Genomic DNA, 19,799 nt, shown 5'->3' with positions numbered 1-19,799 from the left:
TTTTTCTTTTAGCATTTAGTCCATAATCCCTTATTTTGTATTACTCGTGAGCAACGCTTAGGCATACTTTCCACCAAATTATGAAGAAATTCTTCTAGAATATGAGTCCATTCCAACTCCATTCGTTGCCAAAGCTCCTGAATATTCGATGGGTGATTTTGGTACTGCCCCAACCATCGTTTCACAACTGACCATGCATTTTCAATCGCATTGACGTCAGGGCTTTGTGCTGGACACGTCATCGTCATAAACTGTTAATTTTTCAACAATTCTGTAACAATTTTTGAAGCGTGTTTGGAATCTCCGTCCTGCTGACTATGTCACATTCATTGTAGCCCACGTTTCTACTCTATATACCTTCGTCTCGTCAGACCAAAATACTTTTTTTCATTGGTCTATGGTCCATTGTCTGTGCTTTTTAGCAAAAGCTAACCTTGCCATAATATTTTTCGCTGAAAGCAGAGGCTTCTTTGGTTTCTCTTTAGCGGCTAATCAATTCTTTTGAGTGCTCGGCGTGCAGTCCATTCACTAACTGACTTGTCTATGTTTTTGGCTGATTGCTTAGGTGTTTTGGATCCACAACTTTTCAACTCACTTTCCATGCATCTAAGTCAGTAAGTATAAGTAGTCGTTTCCGTACTTTTTTTTATAGATGGTAAATCGATATTTTCGCTTTTTGTAAATTAACACAGAAATTTTCGAAATTTGTGATAGTTTGGATATTTCGCGAGATGATTCACCACTTTTTAGTAAATAATCCACACTAAACGTTTAAAAATGAACTTTTATTTACAAGAAACTACGAAAAATGATGATTCTCTCAACTGTTACTTGTAGACTAAAGGTAAAATAAACAAATCAGAGTAGAGACTTAATTAAAAGACGATGTTTAATCTCTTGAAACTTAAACGTGCATAATTGGTCACATCAAAAAATTATTATTATTTTTATTTTTTTTGTAAAATATATATTTTTTTAAAAATCATATTATACATAATAATTGCTAGTTGGATAACCAAAATAAGAAAAATAAAAAGAATATTAATGTTATTCAAAACTCTTACTTTTGAACAATCTTTTTAAATAGTCGAGAACATTTGACCACGTTTGCTCGTCACTGTATGTATGATTTTATTATACTCGAGACGAAAAAATAGTGTGATAATTTTGACATTTAAGAGTAAATTATAAGCTTGTTAAATAATAATGCATTGAGTTGGGAGAAAGAACTTTTTTATTAGTACTTTTACATACAGTTGTAAATCATATTTATTAAAATTAAACGGTGTTTAAGAAAAACATTTCGACTGTTTACAGTTAAAAATTTCTTTTTCAAGTTGATTGTGTGTGTTTTTTTTTAAATAAAGTTTGTGCTTATGTATTATTACAAAGATGTATATTTTCTTTTAATTTTAGAATGCGATCAAACCTTTGTATCAAGAGTTGGTGGTCCCCAAAATGGCACGTTTTCAGCTCCTCTTGTCCACAATCCGAAAAATCATTCCCGACAATGCTTGTACATCTTCCTAGCAGGACCTGGGCAGCGTGTTGAAGTAGTATTTACGACATTTAATTTAAGAGGAAGCCCTCCCGAGTAAGTTGTTTTCATTCTTTCTTAAGTCTTAAGAATTACTACCTCCCTAATTTTACTTTTTGAACTTTATAATCTCTATGACTGGCTAATCTAATATAACAAATATTTTATTTTTTTATATTAACTCAACTTTATTCCAACAGTGGATCTGCTGTCGGTGAATTGCCAACGTAAGTTTGAATTTGTATACTTATATACGAGTACATATGTACATATATCTAAAATTAATTTTGTTTCAGGTTTTGAAAAAATCAATTTTTATTTGAATTTGTTTTTGTTTATTTTAGCATACTAATTATTGTTCGGGTGTTTTTCAAAAAAAGTTTACATTGAATTTTCAACACACCAATCTCTATACATATTTTAAGAGTTGTCCAATATTCTTCACACGATAAACGACATATTGTTTTTTTTTAAATGTTATTTCGTATTTTCAGTAAAATAAGAAGATATATATGTACTTATTTTTGACCTTATAATAGGAGCATTTGAAATTAAACAAAATTGAAATAAATGAGGAAAATGTTATACTTACTAGCTTTAAATGCGGCTATTAGTTCTGAATATATTTATAATCGTCAAAACAAAAACTTTAAAGAATTAGGTTATTTAAACCAGATTATTTATTTTGTTTAATTTTTTAATTCATCGGTAATTTAATTGCTAAGCAATCCACTTCCACATTTAATGTATCTACTTTGAAAGAAAAATCACATATGTACATATATGAAGTAAATTTGTTCAAAGGTTTAGATTCCGATAGCAGAACTTCAATAAAACACGGTTAAAGTTCAGTAGGTAATTCAAGTTTAATTTAACCTTTATCGTACGACTTGGCGGGCAACAACATATTAAGAGAAAATGGTTTATTCAGATTCAAACGTATACATATATATATCCTTTGCTAATTAAAAAAATTGAATTCTGGAACTTTTTGGGTTTTCCATCTGCCATGGAATTCTTTTTTTAAAGTCTGAGAATAACGTCTTTTAAGATAAGGAACATTTTCATTTTGTGAAAACCTTCAAAGGCTTCGTTACTTCGATTTATTAGCTTTTTATAAAATACCAGATGACATAACTACTTTCAAATGTAAACGCACCTTTAGAATACAGTATTAGTTCTGAAAGCATAAAATTCAGCGTATTCGACTGAGCTCCCATTTTTGTTGTTTCTCAACTACTTCTGTTCAACTATTTCAGTGTACTATCTTGATACTCTGATTTTTCAGAAACAAAAATGTTTGTTTCAAAAAAAAAATGAGCTAAAAGGAAGCGCTTTATCATGACTAGCATTCTTATCGCCAAAGTCCTTTTAAATAGAACATAGGTTTACTTACAATATTTTTCTTAGATAACAATTTGTAAACCTCGATCGGCAAAATAACAGCATCACTAAAAAGAGGATATCTCTCCGTTTAGGAGGCAGAGGAAATTAAAAAAAAATCATTTGACTTATAAAAAATATTTTAAAACAACGGAAGTACTTACGTGGAACTACGGCCTTGAAAACAATAATTCAATTTGAATTATATGTGTCACTAGTTTTTGAAAAATTTGCATGCAAACTCAACACAAATTTGATATTTTGAAATTGTTTCAATTGGATTTTATAATTTGATATTCCTATTGATTTTAGTGAAACGCTGAAAACTAGATGGCTTTATGCTGTCTATTTTATGAGCAAATCCAACATTACTTAAACTTTTTTCTTAATAAATTTTAAATTTAAAGAATAACGGCATATAAGCATTGAGGTATGTATGGAGGGAATGCTGCCTGAGTGTACCCTTCAGTCATGCCAAAAATATATGGTGCGTAAACCACTGTACTTTGTTTTGCCATCATTAATCGTTAAGCTCATTTTTGCCGCCTCTGCCTCAATACCCACAATAGCCCCATTGATATCACACTGAGTTCTTCCGATTATGTCAATTTCATCAGTATATGCCAGTAATTGGACAAACTTTTGAAAGATAGTGCCTCTAGTGTTGAATTCCTTCAAGTACGTCAAGTACCTTATCTAAAGCCTTTTTTGACATCAAAAGATTCTGTTAAGTTGTTTTTAACCTTTATGGAGCAGCTTGAATTCTATATGGTCATCCTGCACAAACAGACGAGTTTGGCAGGAATGCCAAAACTAGACATGACTTTACAGCTCTTCTCTGTAGATGCTGTCATATACGGTCTTAAAATCGATGAAAAGATGGTGAGTGTCGATTTGATGTTCTTGGGTTTTTTTTCTAGGATCTGCAGTAATTAGAATATTTGATGGACTGTGGATTTTTTTGGCAAACAATGCTGTGGATCCATTAATCGGGCATGCTTTCTTCTGAACATATAAGTTGGTGCATGCTCCTAACCAAATTATCTTCAGCTGCTTTGAAGATATAGATATGGTAATCTTTACATCATCTAAGTCGGGAAGACGGGTTTGTTGGCTTTCGTCGTCTATGTTGAATGGATCGTCCTTACAGCGAAATTTCGTCCTTCATCGCCGTTATACAGTCTGCAGAAGTGGTCCTTCCATTTCCTCAGCATTGACTGCGGTTCCACTATGATGTTTCCATTTTCGTCTTTATAGCCTTCGGTGCGAGGTTTATATACTTGTGAATTTCGTTTCATCTGCCGACATTCCTCATCATACCAGGGGTTACTTGTTGGTGGCTGCTTTAAACCCACCACGTCAGAAGCGGCTTCTCTGGTTCTTGATACATTATGTTGGCAGCAGAGAACTTCGATAGAGATTACTATAACTCGTTTGGAGAAGGATTTGTCGATCTCTTGCGATTGTAGCATACCGACGTTATATCTTTTCCCATCATCTCCGTTGTGGCTTGAGTGTAGAAACTCGAAGTGGTACCTTGACTACAAGGAGGTAGTGGTTCAAGTCGATGTTAGCTCCAAGCGTCGATTGCAATGTGGTCAATCTGGTTCACGGTAGATTGATCTGGAGAACTCATACTTCATTTGTGGATGTTGAGGTGTGAAAAACACGTACTGGCTACTTTGACGTTTCTCCCCGCAGACAAATCGATAAGCATGAATCCTTTTTAGGAAGTGTTGTGGTGCAGGCTGGTTTTCCATATTATTCCACCAAAGATATATTCCCTTCCGACCTTGGTATTAAAATCAACCAGGACAATGTTATCGAAAAAGGAAAAAGACTTGTTTAATAAGCCCTGTTGGTTTCCTTAGTAGCAGTCACCATAGTAAATATCTCAGTTTTTCATCCTCTATTTGCCCCGGTCCATCCTATCTTATTTTCTGGATGACGGTAGTGTCTTCCTTATAGCAGTCTAGGGATTCTGATTCTTTATCTGCACGTGCGTCGTCTGTGAAGGATTCATTTTTCTTAACTCGTTTGCGGGGATTGTCAACAGTTAATCCTTCAGTATCCGAGGCTTGTTGGTGCTTGGCAACTGGGTTTTCTTTATGTGGTCAGGAAGTCATCCTGGCGCACGATCTTCAACATGAAGGACCAGGTCCTTCATTTAATTCCAAGGACATAACTGCTCCTTACAGGCCCGATGTTTACGAGAGTATCAGTTGATAGGTGGGTTTTGAAAAAAACTTGTGAATGCACATGTCTACCATTTGAACATCACAAATAAAAAAGAGTCATAATTCAAGCTTGACTTATTGCACATAACGTTCTTTCTTTGGAGTATCGAATCGAAATGAAAACGCAACGAACGAGGCCGGCGAGCATGGTCGTCGCTTAGGGCCAGCATTATTCCAAATATAAAATAAATTGTTTGTTGTATTATAAAAGTTTGCTTTTCATTTCGGTGGTGTATTTTTATGAGAATAAAAAACGTATTTTTTCTTATTCAAGCAAATTACTCAAATAAAATTTAATATATACAAAATACAAAATGCATACAAACAAAATGTGTGTTTGTTTAAAAATAATTCAACCACTTTTAAATGTTTTACAGATGTGTTCACGAATATATGGATATATACTCAGAAGTTCAGTCATCGGATCCAGCTGATTTGATAAACTCTCCATTCGGTGGTAGGTTCTGTGGTACAATACCTCCTCGCCGACGAATATCAATGCATCGGGCAATAGCAATATCGTTTTTCACCAACAAAAATGTATCCGAGCCTGATTTATTTGAAGGATATTACAGGTTTTTGAATGCATGTAAGTATATAATCTATGAAATCATGACTTCGACCATGCATTTTTTAAAAAGCGGCAACATTATAGCAGCGACAATAAGAGCTTTTCCAATCTAATAAGTGCAGGATTTTAGTTGCTGCGGGAATCAAAAGAAATTGTACAGCATTGATCTGTATTTTCGCAACCCTGTTAAAGCATATGGGTTCGTTATATTAGTAAAATATTTATGTTTTTTTTATGGTAGTTTATTTTCAATGCATTCCCAAATGATTTTTAGTTCAAGAAAATTAGCACAAAAAGAACTAAATTTGGTTACAAATAAATTAACTTCAACACTTAAGCAGACGCAGAGGCGGTTTGGCAATGGTATGGGGATGGATGGCGTCATCTGGATCGTCTTTTGTGACGATACAATGAGAGAGGAAGATAATCTTAATATTTTAAGAGACAATTTGCCAAGAAGAAGAGAGGAGAAGCAGAAACATTTTATTAGAGAGTCACTGAAGTCAATTCTACTTAAAGAATGTCAAAAAATTCCATCCAAATTGCCAATGAAGTTTTTTACTTTAATTGAATAATGTACACTCTTAAAACTGAAATATTTTTTTGTATTTTTAACTTAGTATAGAAATTTCTTGTAATCGGCCCGGTTTGTCGAATTGAAAATTTTGAAATTTCTCGATGTTGGTCCTTAGATTCTATGTAAATAAAAGATTTTTCGAGAGATGTATGTGTGTGCGTGTGTACTTACGTTCATACGTCCGTACGTTCGGGAAGTTTTTTTCGTCCTCCATACCTCAAGAACCAGTAGAGATATCGACTTCGAATAAATGTTGTTAATAATGCAGAAAGACCTCTCAAAAATACTGATTGGATGGTTTTTTTTTATCATAACAAAAAGTAAACATTTTGGTCAACAAAAAATATCTCACGAACCAATCATGCTAGTGACTTGAACTTAATTTATATTTTATATTCTAACTTGATACCAACCAAGTATGCAAAGCAAAAAACCTAAAAAAATTATTTTCACACCTCGAATATTTTACGAATAAAAAATTATTTTATCTCGAAATTTATTTTATGCAATGAAGAATAACGTTTTTGACATTTAGTAAAATCGAATTGAAAGTTTTTTTTTTTATAAAAAAAAAACCTAAAAAACAAGTCACATTCCTGCCTCTTTTTCATTTTATTTTTACATCTAATTTTATGTTGAGTTCTTATGGCTATTAATAAAAAATAAACGGCATTAAAAAATAACAAGTATTTAACTTAACTATTAAACCCACTTGCTTTAACCTGGTTGCAAGCAATAGCACGTTCACGCTTAGTGACTTACCACTCTCAACTGACCATGTGTTCGAGGAATGTTGTCAGCGATGGAGGGGACGAACAATTAGAGAAAGAACTTTTCATGATAAGACTTCAACTCCTCGCAAGAGGCAGTACCCGTAAAAAGAACTTTAGATAACACAGACAGGAATTGTACCCATAAGACTTCTGGGATGACAGTCCAACGCACAAACCATCATGCCACGCGTAGTAAACTAAAAACTTCCGACTATACTAAAACCCAGTTAAGGAAGAAACTCTTGCGAGAACCATGTGGAAATATGAAAAACCCTTCAAAAAAATAACTTTAATAAGAAATTGTATGCTGAATAGGGTAAGATCTATCAAACCCAAGGAAAATTCATGTTTTGATTCAAGCTCTTAAGCAGTTATTAGGATAAGAGATGTAAGTTTCCGTTTTTATAAAGCCAACCTCACTCAGGAAAACTGGGAAAAGTTAAAACAATTTAACCAGAAATTACGGAAAAAAATACTACAATATCCCGAAGGATGTACACATTTTTAGTTATTTGCAAAAAAAAACCTAAGTGACACCTCGTCATCCTTGGTTTCGTCACTCATTCATAATAACAATCCCTATGTTAGCTCCATTGATAAGACCAATATTCGCTTATATTCACTCTATGGTTTTGCGGAAGTGTTTATTAACACTGGCAAAAGTACTTTGCAAACTTTCCAATCTTTTATATTGTACAATGTACATGTCTCTTTCCAAAAGGATGGAAAACAGCATTTGTCCAACCTGTTCCTTAAAAATATAAACCTCCTACCCCTCTAACCGTGGTCCAATTGCAATTACATCCCTTCTTCATTGGAATTTGTTTTGTTTCCGATTCTCTTCCTTATATTTTTATATTCATAAATGATCGCTTATCTGCCCGATGCCGCTTTTTAAGAATGGCACTGACATCTGGGAAGCTAGTCTATTAACAGTACTCGGTATGTGTATCACAGAACACCTCGTATCGAATGATCACATGTTCGATATCGCCAAAAATCCTGATAGGTTCTTAGGATTTTTCCCAAGGGTGAACAAAGATTTCACCCCTTCTAATCTGGGTGTAATTTACAAATTTATAACTCGAATATTTGTGCTGGTGTCCCCAAAAAAAAGTTAAAGTCTTTTGGATAGAATCGAAAAATGAGTTTTGAAAATGATAAGCGATAAAACTATAACCGAAACATTTACATCCCACGAACGCCGCCGCAGTTTCTTTCCTTTTATTATTTTACCGACATTTAGAACAAAAAATACAATGTTCTGGCGATTTAGTAAGTTGCTTAATACTGCGGCACTTCCAGGTATGTTCATCATCATGTTTACAATTGAGATCAATTTTGGATTAATGGATTGTCCATTATAGAGACTTTTTTCATGGAACATCGAGAATATGTCGTGTTTACCCAATTATGTCTTCAACACCCTTTTTGATATTTAAAACAATAAGACCAATATGCACCGGTATTACTTCCTTATTTTTGTAAGCTTCCCCTGTGTTTAAACCTAAAACTTGTTAAGCTTGTAATAACCCCTATAAAAACAAAATAAATGTCCAAAATAGGCAATTGCTTTTTTTGGTCCAAGGAAACAGCAGCCGTTAGCAAGAAAAATTCTTCGTTTGATCTCAGCGCTGTCGTTTTGCATTCATATAGCTGAGCACAGGTAGACAAAGTCCTTAAATACCTCAAAGTTACGTCTGTCGATGGTGACGTTTTGACCAAGGCAATGGTGTTGTAAGTCCTTTCAAGATGACATCATGTACTTTGTTTTGGCCTCACTCATTGCTAAACTCAGTACTCATGAAAGCTCCATTGACATCGCAGTGAATTCTTCCGATTATACCAACGTCATCAGAATATGCGCGTAATTGGACAGATAGTGCCTCTAGTGTTGATGTAGCAGCTCTGCACTGATGTTAAAGAAATTACATGACGTGAGGGCCCAACCGTGGTACCCGTGGCATGATGGTTAGTGCGTTGGACTGTCATGCAAGGGGTCTTGGGTTCAATCCCTGCCTGTGCCAGCTTAATTTAAAAAAATAATTTCACGGGTACTGCCTCTTGCGAGGAATTGACAAATCCTTCAAGAGTAATTCTTGTCATGAAAAAGTGCTTTCTCAAACTAGCCGTTCGGATTCGGCCTTAAATTGTAGGTCCCTTCCATTCCTGACAACAGTACTCGCAAACAGGAATGGTTGAGAGTTGTAAGTCACTAGGCCCTGGTTCACAACGGACTGTTGCGCCACCCCATTTGATTTTTTTTTTTTGAGGGCCCAACTGACTCCTAAGTTATACGGCTCATCCCCTGAGAACTCAAGAATTCGAACACCTGTTTTGGTTGCTATTCCATTGTTTCATGAGACCATGAATGTACTCAACTTCAACTTTTGTTTACGGTAGCATTACCATTGTTATTCTGTGATGCATTTGAAGTTGTAAGAATACTTAATTTATCAGATATCAGATATCTTAATTAATCAGATATTAAGAAAGTAAGGGTTTTATTCTATTTATGTACGTACAACGCACGAAGTGTTAAGAAGTTTTCAATCAAACATTCATTTTCTTTAATTTTGCATTACAATTTTGAACTTAAATTAATATTGACTTTGGAACATTGATGATAAGAGTAAGCGCAATTAGGTATTTAACTTGTGAAGCATGCCTAATTTTTGTGTAACCCTCGACCCTGCTACACATTGACAACATCACTTACATGCATAACTATTAAATGGCATTTATTTAATGATTTTAGAGGTTTGCCTTCAAACTTACAAATTACAATATTTAAAATGCAAAAAATATAAAATGTGTATGGTTATTGAAAAAAAAAATGGTAATGTGGACTTTTTTCTTTTTCAGCGGAATATGAAATTGGTATACCAATAGCTGGATCACCGTGTTCCTATACGATAACTCCTAGCATGAGCCTCAATAAAACAGGTGCTTTAATATCACCAACTTATCCAGGTGCCTATCCCAAGGATATGTCTTGTACATATCAATTTCTCGGTGAAACCAATCAAAGAGTTAGATTAGAATTTCGTGATTTTGATCTATTTTTTGGTGGACCACAGTAAGTAATACTATTTATATTTGAAAACTTTAATTTTGAAACATATTTCTTTGTATAATTTTAGCTGCCCATTTGATTACATCAAAGTGTATGATGGCCCTGATAACTCGTCAGCGTTAATCGGTACATATTGTGGACAGCAGAGGAATTTGGTTTTATATTCAAGCGAATCGAGCCTTTTTGTTCATTTCTATACGCTTCCCAGAACAGCAAATACACAAAATCGTGGATTTAAAGGAATTTATGAATTTAGCGAAAGTTTTGTTAAGTTAGATTTTATACGTAAGTATATTTCAACCCATGATAATTACTTAGCTATATAAGACATTTTGAACTATTAGTTTTGCAATAATTTGGAAAGCAATAACTTTTAATCTTTTATGCAAGTTTGCCTAATCTGTCCTTTCAATTAAATATTTTTGTATGAAATATTAAAATTGCTCCTACGATGGGTAGTTAATCTTATTATAGAGGTTCCTAAAGCGTGCATTGCTATTCATATCTTGTTTACAACATATTACGAGCGTTATGAAAATAGGAAGTGATTTAAGAGAAGATTCCATTGCAAATAAGTCTTAAGTCATTAATATTAAAACGGGAAAAAGCCTACAGTTGTGATAAGCATTCCACTTTCTTCATTTGTGACCGACACCAGTTTCATAATCTAGTCCAATAGTCAACTGATCTGCATTCCTAGAAATGCGAAAAATACGACTGAATTATTTGATTGGAGGGATGCATTTCTAGCACCGTGCGTGGCGTCCGAGAAATATGAAGCAACTAACAGCAGTTTTAACAATGTCGAACATGTGGCTTTTAAATAAGAGGTGATCTGTGATACAAATAATAAATGCCGAAAACTGAAAGTTAAATAGTTTCCTTAATATAATTGCAGTTTATAAAAAACTGCATTGGAGTTTGGTTACACTTTTAATACAGGAGATAGTGTTGAGTTTTCGAAGCACTGAATTCTTTACGGTTTATAAGTACCCATTGGACAATGTTGTCAAGATCCAAATTTATTGAGCTTATTATACACTTGGGTTGAAGTTCCGCATTCGAAGTAAAACGGTGTTAATCTATAAACGAAAAGAAAAAGCTGAGGTTACTGTCATTAGCAAATCAGTTTGAATGGCTAGAAGTCGAAGAGATCGGTTGTTACCAAAAGTAAGAAGGTCGGTAACAAAACAGAGCCCTTGGGAACACAAGCATTTATTTTATAAATTTCGGACTTGAAAATATTTACTACAATTTGTATTGAACCTAAAATGTTATTTTCTAATCCAAACACCACTGACTTTACTTCATCTGAACCCATGTGTAGATTTGTTTCCTTGGTCGGTTAGATAAACCAACAAATCAATGATGGACTTATTGCCTCGAAAGGAATACTGCTGGTCATTAATAGGAAGATTTCTTTCTTTAACATATTTCTCAAGCTGATATTATTATTAAATTCGAATATGAAGCAGCTTCGATCTTTTAAGCAGTGTTGCCATAATCTCAAATTTCATAATGCTAGATTTCAAATTTTATAATGCTAGATCGTATGGGAGCTCAAAAAACAAAATGCTAGATTTTAAAATCCATATAAAACGTCTATATCGATGATTTAAAAACAAACATCTTAAAAAATGCAAAAAAATATTTATTTTTACATACAAATACCTAACAAACATAGGTATATAACAAAAAAAATAATTCAAAAATAACAAAACTTAAAGCTTTTTATGTTAATAGGTATTTACAGCACAATGTTTTTAAGTATAGGAACATTTTATAGTTAATTATTTAATTTTAAAACATTCAGACTTATCACATTCTTATTTATAGTTTTTAAAAATAAATTTATCTATCTTATAATTTTAGATAAATAACGAGTTATCCCAAAGTTCTTCATATTAATACTGTTCTTCACCCTTAGGTTTTTCGAGCTTAGCTGAGACTCCAACTCATACTTTAAAAAATTCATGAGTTTTTTGAGCGCATGTGTGCATCTTCGTGATTTCGCGTTATTATTATTAAATCAGAACGGTTTGTAATTTCAAAAAAAGAAGATTTTTTCAAACAATATGATATAATCAAACCAATCTTTTGAAATCAATTTTGGCATTCAAGAATGCAAAACTCAAAGACAATAATGCCAGAAAAGCATTTAGCATTATTTTAAAATTTCATAATGCTTTTCTCTTCTCTATAATGCTAGATCTAGCATTAATAATGCCGTTATGGGAACACTGCTTTTAAGACACAGGCATTAGAACAGAATGGCAAATTGTTGCGAGTCTCATCATGATTGACTTGTTTTTATTGCTGATAGGTACTAAAAGGAAATAGAATTAGATTACATTGGAAAGCTAGAGTTGGATGCTGTTGATATGGTCTTGGTGTAGAAACTTATAGACCCCAAACAGATTTGATGCCTGGGATATGGTTTTTTACATAAAAATAGGTGCGTTTGAGCGCTCTTTTTTGTTATGGTTTATTATGATAATAATATGTGTATATCTTGTTTTGTATATTAGGCTTACAATTTTTTCATTGTTTAGAAAATTATATTTTGTGTTCAAAATTTGAGCTCGAGTTGAACTTTAGGTGTCAAAAATTATCATTTCGATTTTCCGAGGTAGGAAATTTTTAGGGACCGAAACTGGCTCCAAGTTATATTATACTGAATATAACAATTTAATCATAACAAAGTTTTCAGTCGACAAGGCTATTATAAATTGTATAGTTTTTGCAATAAACTTTTGATTAGTCACTTATAAATTTCCACATTTCTTAAGTTAAGAAAAGGGTTGTAGGCTAATATTGGAATAAACTGATTAAGCTTTAATTAGTAGGGAAAATGTTCGTATCCTCTCCTCAATTTATTACCCATAGGTAGCAATAGTTGCAATCAAAGTTCTTAACAAATATGTTTTATTTTATATTGAAGGCGAAAACGATGGCATTCACATACGTGGCTCAGAGTGTGATCAAAAAATTCTCTCAAAAAAGGAGTCTGTAGGGTTTGTGCTGTCACCTAACTATCCTTACCCTTATATTCCTAAGACGGTTTGTAGGTAAGTTCTCTGGATAAATATTTCCTTTTACATCCATTAATCTGTAATTTTAAAGATATTTTATTTATGGAATGCAAGACGCTCAGAATTTAGAAAGAGTTCGATTAGAGTTTTCATCGTTCAACATTCCCAAAGTCGAGAATAAGGATAAGGGAGAGTGAGTTATTTGTTAAACCTATTTTTCTTTATTGTTCTATTAAAAATATTCCTTTGATATAGATCGAATTGTTCAGATGGTTACCTAAAAATTTATCTAAAAGGCCAAGAGACTGCGGACGCATACGATAAATTTGACTACGAACTGTGTGGGAATGAAACACAGAAAGTAGTTAGTGACGGACCTAGATTGGCAATGGTATTCAGCTCGGGTGAATTACAAGGTCGTGGCTTTAAAGGGAAGTACACATTTGAAACAGAATATAAGATCCCGGGAACGGCTGCTCCAGATGGCACTTGTAGCTTTACATACGTCAGCAGTTCAAAAAAGCGTGGCGATCTAAACAGCCCACGTTATCCTTCCAACTATCCATCCGAGACGAATTGTTCATATCTATTTTTGGCGGAGCCAAATGAACAGGTTACAATTGTATTTGATCATTTCAAAGTTAAGGCAGACAATATTAATTCCACAGCTGGTGCATACGGGTAAGACAAATTTTAAAAATATGTTTATTTTTAAGAAAATACTTCATAAACAAGCTTAAAAAGGAAAACACTACGGAATAGTTAAAATGTATTTTAAAATGTCTTACATCAAAATAAATAAAATTAAATTAATGATTTATGTAAGATTAATTTAAAAACTTCCTATAGCATGCAAAATTATAATTGGTGTGTGCACGCAATTGTTTTTGAGAGTATAATTTGTTTATTCGATGTTTTGGTTTGATTTGAATATAGTCAGGTAATCAATAAATAAGTACATTGACCCCGCTGGAGTTCTAATGAACTATTTCTTCAAATGAACCCACTCCAAAACCCGCTCATGAACCCGCGTCAGAAAATTTTGTACCTCGTGGTCTACGAAACAATGGAGTAATAGACTGGATAAACTAAACAAAACATTAAATCGTCATTATTTTTAAAAAATTCTATTAGAAATATCAGTTTCGAATGGGTTCAATCGTTTTTTATGGAGAATTATTTCATTCCAAATGTGGAATGTCACCGAAATTTGCCGAAAAAACTTAAAAACGCATTGCAATCTTGCCTTTTTTCAATCTCTAGCTTGTCTAAAGTTGATTTTGTCTCAGACAAATATAACTTCTGTTTATATTGTGTGCTTCTTCATACTGCCTTCCCAACCTCTACAAATTGCTCTTTGTTTTTATCACTTTATAAAATAATGCAATTTCCTTGATACAATTTTAATTCGTGGGGTTTTTAACCTTCCACATCTTAAATGGTCAGTGTTAGACTTCTATAAAATTACAATTGTAATCCCTCCTCGGCAAAGGAATGTCTTTTTTAAATCGTTTAACTGATTTATACCTTAGCAAAGTGAGTGACGTTATAAATAATATGAACCGTCAAATTGATCTTACATTCTCAACCGACCCAGATAACTCATCAGTTAGTCTCTGCCCCCAATTTCTTTCAGCTATTGATAATCACTCACTCTTGTTACTATCGTTCTACCTTAACTAGTGCCCAGAAATTACACCCACTTCACAATCAATTTTGTATGATTTTCATAAAGCCCAGTTTTCCCAATTTTTGTTTTTGGTTATTTGGAAAATATATGTTTTGTTTCCCATGATTCCTATTTTATCGGACCTATGTAAAGTATTTGCCCACTTTTCCGTTAGGTCCATTCTTACTCGATTGCATTTCTCCATTAACCTTATTTACTTACTAAAGGTGGTGCTAGAGTCCTGTGTGTACTAGGGTCTCATCAAACAAACTTCTCCACCTATTTTGGTCCTAAGCTAGGTGTCTCCAGTTTCGCGCTCCAAATTGGGTGATGTAACTTTCCACTTGAGCGCAGCACCTGATTCCCAGTCTTCCTCTACTGCGATGTCCTTTGGGTGTGAATTTTGAGACTTTCCGTTTTTTTTGGAAAATTTTTGAACTGATTTTTCTTTGTGCATGTATCTATTTTTTTCTTTTTCTTATGATCAAGGCAGTCCAAACACTTTAAGTGACCTCGCTGAGTATAGCTATCAAATACTTCAATATTAAAATTCAATCCTCCAGTTCATAAAATAAATCAAAAAAGTGGAAATGGCAAAAACTTTTTGGTTTAAAATTGAGAAATAATTATTCCGGAGTAAACCTTTTCTTTTAGTAGGTTTTAAATTTCTTTAAAATATATTTTTTTTTACATGAATATTAGAGCATCGGCTTGCTTTGAAGACTGGCTGGAAATTTATGTCATATACAGAGATAACAATGACCGCTTTCTTGGTCGATATTGTGGTCTAACAGCGCCCGGCCCCGTTGAGAGTCCTAGGGGAGCGGTTGGTCTGAGAATCACGTTACATACCGATCAAGAAAATGTGGCCAGCGGTTTCAAAGCTCGCTATTTCTTCGAAACTGCCAAATCTGAGGTTGGAGACTGTGGCGGAAACTTTTCCAACGAAGAATCGGGAATCATAACATCGCCACACTATCCAAGCAATTATAAAAGTCCAGCTAAAGGCTTAGCTTCGATGGCTTGTAACTGGTACATGACAGCACGCCCAGGCTACAAGTTATCAATTAATTTCGAGCACTTTTCTGTAGAGGGTGATCCTATGGGTATGTAGTATACAACGGCTTGGGAATCATAGCCGTTATTAAAGAATTTAATTTCATATTATTAACCTTGCCATAATTTTTTTGTGATTAAAGCACGTGGCTGCCCTGCTGCTGTATTAAGGATGTGGACAAACATAGACTCGGAAGCAGCACCCATTGAGCTTTGCGGTGAAAAACCATCAACGGAGCACTGGCATTATATATCAACGGGCCAATCATCAAGAATAAGTTTCACAACCACGGACAAAACAATCGGTGCACAGGTGAGTAATTTCATTGACCTTCTGCCTTCACGATAAGTTTTAAACATCAGCTCAGTGCAAGTGCAAGACAAAATTTTTATCTTTTTATCGATGTTTAAATCATGGTTTTCAAATTTCCTTGTTTTTTCCTCTGATTGCTAATATTAGGGGTTGCATATGTATACTTTTTTGACTAATATTTAACTGGGTTCAACTAACTTCGTTAACGATATTTTCATTGGTCAGATTTGTGAAATTGAAAAAATTGGAATTTCTTAAGAATCTAAATGCATGGCTTTTAAAAGATGCCTGTTTGTGGGTCCGTTCGTACTGTCTAAAACACTTTTTTCGTCTTCCATATCTCAAGAACCAGAGCTATGGTGTTCAAATTATTTTTGGATACATTTTTCTCAAGAATCTTAATCCACGGTTTTCAAAAGACACCTGTGTGAGCGCCCGTAAATTCGTTCGTACTTATGTTCGAAAACTCTTTTTTCATCATCCGTATCCCAAGAACTAGAAATATCGAGTTCTTACGTTCCGAAACTCTTTTTTCGTCATCCATATCTCAAGAATTGGAGTTCAAATAATTTTTTTACAGATAATAATATCAAGATGTACCGAAAAACAGTCGCAATAAATTTTATATGAATTCAAAATTGGCCCTTTTATTCATCCGAATATAACGAGCAGTTTTGAGGAAGACAACGAATACGACCAAACAAGTCCACACTTCGTGTCGTGTTGAATGCTTGATAAAAAGCATACAATGGAGTAAGTTTAAATGACATAATTCTAGTTTGACCAAGGTAACAGGTTATAATATTATTGAGGTTCTCTCCCTAAGAACCTATAAAAAGTTACATATTTTACATCATGAATACCTTTGTTTTAAAACATTCCGTCAGCTAGACGATGAATCAAGAGATTTCCGAATGCGTCTAAGAATTTGTATGAATACTTCTGTATGGACAGTTAAATGTTTGGAGCTCAAACCATTTACAATGCCAAAACTATCTAGGTAGAACTAATTGAACTAATAAAAGAAGACAGATTTACTCTCAGAAAATGGACTAGCAAGAACCAGGAACTATTGAGTTGCATACCAACAGAGAAAAGGGAAACTGGTGACATTGACCTAGTTGCAATTAATCAAAGATACGCAAATACACACTTCGTATCAAGGTTAATATTATAGATTATCAAAATAAGATAACAATAAAAAGTAGCTTATCAGAAGCAGCTCAGTAAACAACTATTTGGACTCTAAAAGCTTAGTTGATTATTATTGATTCAATGAAAACAATAGCCCGTATACAAGTATCAATAATAAACTTATCGCATTTTAAATAATAAGAATACAATATTTAATCGAAGTAATAGAAACTATGCCAAAACAGGAGACAGTCAAGCAGATTTTGCATCACGAAGTATCGATGCCTCAGAACTTACCAAGCACAAACGTTGGTATTACGGATCCACTTAGTTAGAACTGCATAAGAATCTATATGGTTAGTGAAGAAGATGAATCAGCCACTAGAAGCGATCAAAGAGCAAATCAATTAATAATTGGCAAGAGTACTTTGTGTAAAGTATACAATAATATAAATCGATGTGTAACGGGTGTTTTTCTTAAAGGTATTGTGTTATACCCGTGTAGTACCCGTGGCATGATGGTTAGTGCGTTGGACTGTCATGCAAGGGGTCTTGGGTTCAATCCCTGCTTGTGCCACCTTTATTTAAAAAAAATAATTTTTGCGGGTACTGCCTCTTGCGAGGAATTGACAAATTCTTCAAGAGTAATTCTTGTCATGAAAAAGTGCTTTCTCAAACTAGCCGTTCGGATTCGGCCTTAAATTGTACGTCCCTTCCATTCCTGAAAACATTACCCGCACCCAGGAATGGTTGAGAGTTGTAAGTCACTAGGCCCTATGCATTTGAAGAGTCTAATTTTGAAATAGTATTTAAAACGTATGCATGTTTTGGTAGCTGCATATAATATATTATATTTAAACATTTACATATTAAAAAAGATAAAGATTGTTGAGAAAATCTTCTTATTGCGGCCTTGAATTAGGTATTCAGAAACACTTTGAATAAGTGCACGCAGAACTTTTTATTGAAACTGTTTATTGGTATCCTTAAATTCACTGGTCGACAACATTAAGTTTTTTTTCTAGTGCACAAATTAAACAATACTTTTGAAATGGCTTGAAATGACCTGAATTGGAATCTTGCCTTTAAAATTTTCCACCACATCAGGTGTTTAAAATAAGCAATTCTTAAAATGCTGATAACAATCAAAAACGGTTTGTTAAAGGCTTAGTTAAACCACTACATATCACTTAACAATAAATTGTATAATGATTTGTAAAGTATAAATGTTTATCTTTTAGATACATTTTAAATCACTTTTGTATTTCATATAGTTTTCGTAATTTCTCATTTATTATGAGATGACTAATGACTACTTGACTCTTTTTGAAGTCAATTCAATGTAGTCAATGTAATTCTTTTGTCTTTTTGAATAATTTGGGAGTTAATTTAAAGTGCTGTTTCGGAATTTTGAACATAATTTTCATATGTTTTTTAATATAGTCCAAAAACTTGATGTTGTAACTTAAGAGCAAAAACTGATTTTATAACGTTTTGCCTTTTTCGAATAAATGCTTCATCGATCATAAATATGGAATCGAAATAAAACTAATAAAAGGTTTTTTTTTTTTAATATGAAAGGTATCTCAAAATCCTGACGTCATAGATTGATTTTAAAGTCGTGTTCTAACTAAAGCAATAACAAACCTAAGAAAAAGTGATTGAAACCTACACTACCTTATTGACAAATGTTGTTTTAAGACGAAAATTAAAACAAGTTTTATTTTTAAACAATATGTACATTGTTTTATTTTGATAATAAGTACATATGTATATTTTTAAATTTAAAGTATAAAAAGATGCATGCTAAACGAAAATCACTGCTTTTTACATACGTCACCACAATTCTACCAATCTTTTTAAATGTATTTTAAATAATTTTCAGGGCTTCCGTATAATATGGACTGAAATTCAAGACTCTGGCCCAGGGCCACCGGCCATTGGATTACTTTGCGAATCATCCTTCCAATTCCAGTGCAATATTGGTTACTGTATATCCGACAAGCTACGATGTAATGGCATCAAAAACTGCGGCCCTGGCGACGATAGTGACGAAATGCACTGTGAGTCGTGAGTGAGTCGAACGGTTCAGTTCATTTTTTAATTTCAGTTATTGTTTTTAGTTTAAGATTACTGAGTTTGTTAAACATTTCTTTAAGTTAGTATAAAATTCTTATTTTTATTATTTTTAAAAGAAATAGAAAAGCCTTATTGGTTAAAATCCGACAAAAAAATAAAGTGATTCATATGAAATTAATAAAATGACTTCATAGTGTGTACTAAAACTACTCAGGACATAGCCACAAAATTAGGTTCAAAGCAATATTTTTGCTTTTTTAAATGTTAGAAGAATTTTCTATATATTGCAAAGGGAGAAAAATTTTAAATAAATTGCAAAGTTTTCATAAAATAATAATAAAAATGGTACATCAAGCACGAAA

General features: G+C 33.3%; 1 protein-coding gene across 10 annotated transcripts in view; it reads left to right on the top strand.

Moving 5' to 3' along the window:
* LOC129943472 (dorsal-ventral patterning tolloid-like protein 1) overlaps positions 1 to 19,799 on the top strand; it is a 90,359-nt gene that overhangs the window by 51,181 nt on the left and 19,379 nt on the right. For 6 of the 10 annotated variants that reach the window (XM_056052957.1, XM_056052954.1, XM_056052955.1 and 3 more), the window contains 11 exons: positions 1,417 to 1,594; positions 1,738 to 1,764; positions 5,535 to 5,746; positions 9,944 to 10,157; positions 10,222 to 10,439; positions 13,096 to 13,222; positions 13,278 to 13,379; positions 13,442 to 13,867; positions 15,558 to 15,961; positions 16,055 to 16,224; positions 19,244 to 19,421. In XM_056052957.1, the coding sequence (XP_055908932.1) occupies positions 1,417 to 1,594; positions 1,738 to 1,764; positions 5,535 to 5,746; positions 9,944 to 10,157; positions 10,222 to 10,439; positions 13,096 to 13,222; positions 13,278 to 13,379; positions 13,442 to 13,867; positions 15,558 to 15,961; positions 16,055 to 16,224; positions 19,244 to 19,421 (2,256 nt within the window). Of the gene's footprint in view, positions 1 to 1,416; positions 1,595 to 1,737; positions 1,765 to 4,943; positions 5,150 to 5,534; positions 5,747 to 9,943; positions 10,158 to 10,221; positions 10,440 to 13,095; positions 13,223 to 13,277; positions 13,380 to 13,441; positions 13,868 to 15,557; positions 15,962 to 16,054; positions 16,225 to 19,243; positions 19,433 to 19,799 lie in introns of those variants that run through there. The other 4 variants (XR_008781253.1, XM_056052958.1, XM_056052959.1 and 1 more) reach the window with 3 other exon arrangements.

The sequence above is a fragment of the Eupeodes corollae genome, chromosome 1 (assembly GCF_945859685.1).
Source record: "Eupeodes corollae chromosome 1, idEupCoro1.1, whole genome shotgun sequence".
NCBI classification, from domain to species: domain Eukaryota; kingdom Metazoa; phylum Arthropoda; class Insecta; order Diptera; family Syrphidae; genus Eupeodes; species Eupeodes corollae.
This window is presented reverse-complemented; position numbering and strand designations above follow the sequence as displayed.